This window comes from Dipteris shenzhenensis, chromosome 19 (genome assembly GCF_047967505.1).
Source record: "Dipteris shenzhenensis isolate YYH24624 ecotype China chromosome 19, Dip_SZ_1.0, whole genome shotgun sequence".
NCBI lineage: Eukaryota > Viridiplantae > Streptophyta > Polypodiopsida > Gleicheniales > Dipteridaceae > Dipteris > Dipteris shenzhenensis.
The window spans coordinates 8226601-8231536 of NC_141614.1; the positions used below are offsets into that span (position 1 = coordinate 8226601).

The 4936-nt window shown below is 45.5% G+C and overlaps 1 protein-coding gene across 2 annotated transcripts; it reads left to right on the forward strand.

Annotated features, from left to right (window-relative positions):
* Positions 1-234: 234 nt before the first annotated feature.
* LOC147890020 (calcium-transporting ATPase 5, plasma membrane-type-like) lies at positions 235-4706 on the forward strand. 2 transcript variants are annotated; one of them, XR_015542723.1, is made up of 3 exons: positions 235-608; positions 709-4120; positions 4338-4706. XR_015542723.1 is itself a non-coding variant. In XM_087390518.1 (2 exons), the coding sequence occupies exon 2, from the start codon at positions 791-793 to the stop codon at positions 3941-3943; it is 3153 nt and encodes a 1050-aa protein (XP_087246644.1). In that variant the 5' UTR covers positions 235-608; positions 709-790; the 3' UTR covers positions 3944-4133. The 2 variants fall into 2 exon arrangements, 1 of the variants encoding a protein (XP_087246644.1); XM_087390518.1 differs by lacking the exon at positions 4338-4706 and having other exon boundaries at positions 709-4133.
* The last annotated feature ends 230 nt before the right edge of the window (positions 4707-4936 follow it).

Genomic DNA, 4936 nt, shown 5'->3' on the forward strand with positions numbered 1-4936 from the left:
TTGTTGCCATTTAGGAGGAAGGATTTGGGAGAGCCAGGATGTGCTAGGAAGCTTAGATGTATATGTTGCAAACAATTTTGAAGCAATTAGAGCAAGCAATGTGTTAGTCAAAGGAGTGAGGAGTGCAACCAAGCAATCTGTGGCAAGCAAAAGGAGTGCAAACAATAGATTCAAGCAAAAAAAGGCGAGGCGAATGCAAAACAATGTTTGATTCAGAGAGCGAGACGAGCAGACAATCTTTTGATGCCAATCAGAATGACGCAGAGAGAGAGAGACGAGCAGATGATGATCGTTTGAGGAGCGCGAAGTGATCAGAGGAGTGAGCGACGACCGTTACCAAGAGCGGCAAGCTGCGCTCTGAGCGTTGGAGCTTCGTGCTTTTTTTCGGTTGAGGATGATGATGATGATGATGCAGCGAGAGCACTTGCCAAGAGCTCATGATGGCCTCCATCTCCAACGGATTTCTTTTGGTGAATCGTGATATCGGCAATTAACGCGGGGATTCAAAGCGCGTCACCGAACAAACGCGTCGATTCACGAGAGTCCGCCTGCATGACGCGCCTAATCCATGCTCCTTGGTAGGATTTGAGCACTGCCCATCGCCTTCGGTAAAATTCCCGTTTCCTTGTAATTCTTGCTTCATCTTGCTCGATTTTGAATATCACACAATCCATGATCCGGAAGAACCTCGTCTGCATGTGGCAACAGCGCACAAGCCTGGCTCCTACATGGTTCTGCGCGAAGCGTATCGCAAATTCTCCTGGAGTAGATCGACGAAAGGCTTCCTGCAATGAGCTTCCGCAGTCGCTCCTCCTCCTTCAATACCCCCCGGGATGATGGGACGGTCGCGCAACAACCCGGAAGCTCTCTCCCTGATGAAGAGAATGCTGAAACTGGCGATATCTTCGACATTCCCCCCAAAAACTCCACTGTGGGAAGCTTACAGCGCTGGAGACAAGCCACTTTTGCTCTTAATGCAGCTCGGAGGTTCCGGTATACTGCTAGCATCGAGGAAGAACAACTTCGATTGGAAAGACTAAGTAAATTCAGGAAGACTGCTCATGCAGTTCGAGCTGCGCGTAGATTCCAAGCGGCGGCGTCCGGAGCCGATGAAGCTCCTGGCGATGAGTACCCTGTACCTGATGGATTCGAGGTGTCGCCCCAGAGATTAATCCATCTAGTTCAGGAACGCGATTCTGTATCTCTTCGACAGCTCGGCGGTCCAAACGGCGTTGCACGTAGGCTTAGAACTAACGTGGAAAAGGGCATCGAAGACGACACTTCTCAAATTCAGAAGCGCAAGGGCTCTTTCGGCTCCAACACTTACCCCAAGAAACCTCCCAAATGTTTCCTGGCTTTCTTCTGGGACGCTTGCAAGGACCTTACCCTTATCATACTTATGGTTTGTGGAGTCTTGTCGCTTGTCTTTGGGATAAGAAGTCATGGCATCCAAGAGGGCTGGTACGACGGTGCCAGCATTGCCTTTGCTGTACTGCTCGTAATTCTTGTCACCTCCGTGAGTGATTATAGGCAAGCTCTCCAGTTCATGACATTGAATGAAGAAAAACGGAACATTCAGATGGAAGTCATTAGAGGAGGTCGGAGGGTGAAGCTGTCTATTTTCGAGCTAGTCGTGGGTGACATAGTATTCCTTAATATAGGGGATCAGGTACCTGCGGATGGCCTCTTTGTGCATGGGCATTCTTTATCGATTGACGAGTCAAGTATGACCGGTGAAAGTGAGCAAGTGCACGTGGACCACAGAAATCCATACCTTCTGTCTGGTTGCAAGGTTGAGGATGGCTTTGGCACCATGCTTGTAACTGGGGTTGGAACCAATACGGAATGGGGCCAGTTAATGGCAGAAATTGGAGAACATACAGGGGAGGAAACTCCTTTGCAGGTTCGCCTGAATGGTGTTGCTACCTTCATTGGAAAGGTTGGTTTGTCTGTCGCGGTTTTGGTGCTCCTCATACTTATCATTTTCTACTTTTTTGGTCACAAAGGGGGTTCTAACAACTCAGGAAAGTTTAGGGCAGGACAAACTCCTGCAACTGTTGCAGTAAATAGCGTTGTGGACATATTTGCAATTGCTGTCACTATTGTGGTAGTGGCAGTACCTGAAGGCCTTCCGTTAGCTGTCACGCTGACTCTTGCATACTCCATGAGAAAAATGATGGCTGATAGAGCCCTTGTAAGGCGATTGTCTGCTTGTGAAACTATGGGCGGTGCCACTGCTATCTGCAGTGATAAAACAGGCACACTCACTCTAAATCAGATGACAGTAGTTAAGGCATGGGTTGCAGGTGAACTGAGAGAACCTGTTGCAGAATTGCAGAGCCTTGCTGTGGGCATATGCATCCTCCTCCTTGAAGGCATTTCTCAAAACAGCAGTGGTAGTGTTTTCATTCCCCCAGAAGGTAAAGAACCAGAGGTGACAGGCTCCCCAACAGAGAAGGCAGTTCTATCTTGGGGACTGAAAATTGGCATGGATTTTGAAGCAGTGAGGTCTCAGGCCACCATCCTACAAGTTGAGACGTTCAATTCAACAAAGAAGAGGGCTGGTGTTGCTTTGAGATTTGCAAACAGAAGAGAGGTCTGTGTACACTGGAAAGGTGCTGCAGAGATTGTATTGCATGAGTGTGATACGATGTTGTGTGAAGACAATTCTAAAGTTCCTATCACCGAAGAAACAAGAGCAAATCTTATGAAAGTAATCGAAAGAATGGCTGCTGAGAGTTTGCGGTGCATAGCATTTGCCTATAGAGACATTGATGAGGAGGAGGTGCCTACAGGGGAGCAGTTGGAAAAATGGAAGATTCCGGAAGGGCCCTTAGCACTGATTGCAATAGTTGGAATCAAAGATCCTTGCAGGCCTGGGGTCCGCGAAGCTGTCGGGCTCTGCCAAGCAGCTGGTGTAAAGGTGCGCATGTTGACAGGGGATAACATCATGACTGCGAAAGCAATAGCTGGCGAGTGTGGCATACTCCAAGAAGGAATAGCTATTGAAGGAGTTACTTTTCGGAACTACAGCGATGAAATGAGGAAACAGGAACTACCAAAGATCTCTGTCATGGCTAGGTCATCCCCTTCAGACAAGTTGTTAATGGTTCGAACTCTGAGAGAGCTGGGTCATGTGGTTGCTGTGACTGGAGATGGAACGAATGATGCCCCTGCACTTCATGAAGCAGACGTTGGCCTTGCAATGGGTATTCAAGGAACAGAAGTTGCTAAAGAAAGCTCAGACATCATTATATTGGATGATAATTTCGCATCTGTAGTCAAAGTGGTGCGCTGGGGCCGCTCAGTATACTTCAATATACAAAAATTCATTCAGTTTCAGCTGACTGTTAATGTTGCAGCCCTTACAATAAATTTTGTCGCTGCTGTTTCATCTGGAGATGTTCCCTTGACAGCAGTACAGTTGTTGTGGGTAAATCTCATAATGGATACACTCGGAGCGCTTGCTTTGGCCACTGAGCCTCCAACAGATGATCTCATGCACAGGCCACCAGTGGGTCGCAAAGAACCACTGATCTCTAATGTGATGTGGAGAAACATCCTTGGACAGGCTTTCTATCAAATCGTAGTGCTTCTCACCCTGCAGTTCAGAGGCAAGGACATAATCAGGCTGAAGGGACCTGATGCAGATGACATTAATAACACAATCATATTCAACTCGTTTGTCCTTTGCCAGCTATTTAATGAAGTTAATGCAAGAAAACCAGAAAAGCTGAATATATTCAGTGGGCTTCTCAACAACCGCCTGTTTATGGGGATTTTGTCTACTACTCTGGTACTGCAAGTGATAATTGTGGAGTTCTTAAATAAATTTGCTTCAACTGTCAAGCTAGACTGGCAACACTGGTTGATCTGCATAGCAATCGGCTTCCTCAGTTGGCCGCTTTCTGCTGTGGTGAAGCTGATTCCTACTCCTAAATGATCACTTTTGTGTTCAAACTGCTTGCCAAGGGGCACACAAGAGATGGTCTAGGGAAGAAATGGGTGCCAATACACATGGAGTAGCTATTGTGCAGAACAGTGGAAAGGTGATTTATGTGTTTTGGTTAAAGCTGCACAAAAGCATTTATACTTTGATGTCAATTTGAAAAATTTGAAGGTAAAGTAGAGCATAGTGTTTTCCTAGTTATTGGCAAGCTTGTGTCGATGAATATCAAAAAAAGTTCTCAATTTTTGCTTCGGGTGCCTGTAAAGTGTGTGTTCTCTTAGAAAAATTCAAAGCTAAAAATTAGAAATGCACGATTGAAGGTAGAAAGCAATCAACTATTCTGTCCGACTAATTTATTGATCAATTTGGGACCGTCATCTGTGTACAGAGTTCCTCTTACATTATTCAGCAGCTCCTGTGGGATGGTTGTTTCCTTCCAGTGCATTTTCAAACAAAGTGCTTGTCAAGTGCAACACATTATATGGTCAAGCCGAGAAGAGAGTGATGGAAAGGGGCTATGAGGACAGATTTAGGAAGGCCAAGTTGCTAACAAGAAGATATTTGGACAGGTGATGTTCTATTTGGGTTTAAATTGAAAAATTACTCGATATCACGGTGATTCTAAGAACTTTCAAATGGAAGTTGCATTAGTAAGTTGCTCAGTGTATATTCTGCTGATTTCATTATAGCCTTTCTCTTTCCCCAGTACCAGTTTTGTTTCAGTTCTATGTACTGAGCCCCTTCTCTATTGTAAGGAAACTTTTGAAGTGGAAGGAATGGATGCGTAAACTCTCCAAGCAGGCTGCGGTTGCATGTGCGTTTCAGCAGCATTTAGAAAATTCACAGAGACTTGATATATATCCAAGATTATTTGAACACATGTTTGGTACAATTAGGACCGGTCTCACTTCATAGTGATTGACTAGATTTAGCTACTCTATGGAATCATGACCAGTGCCCCTTACTATCAACTAAATATGACTTCTA

Coding starts and splice junctions, on each gene's coding strand:
- LOC147890020 (XM_087390518.1), top strand. CDS start 791: ATGAGCTTCCGCAGTCGCTCCTCCTCCTTCAATACCCCCCGGGATGAT.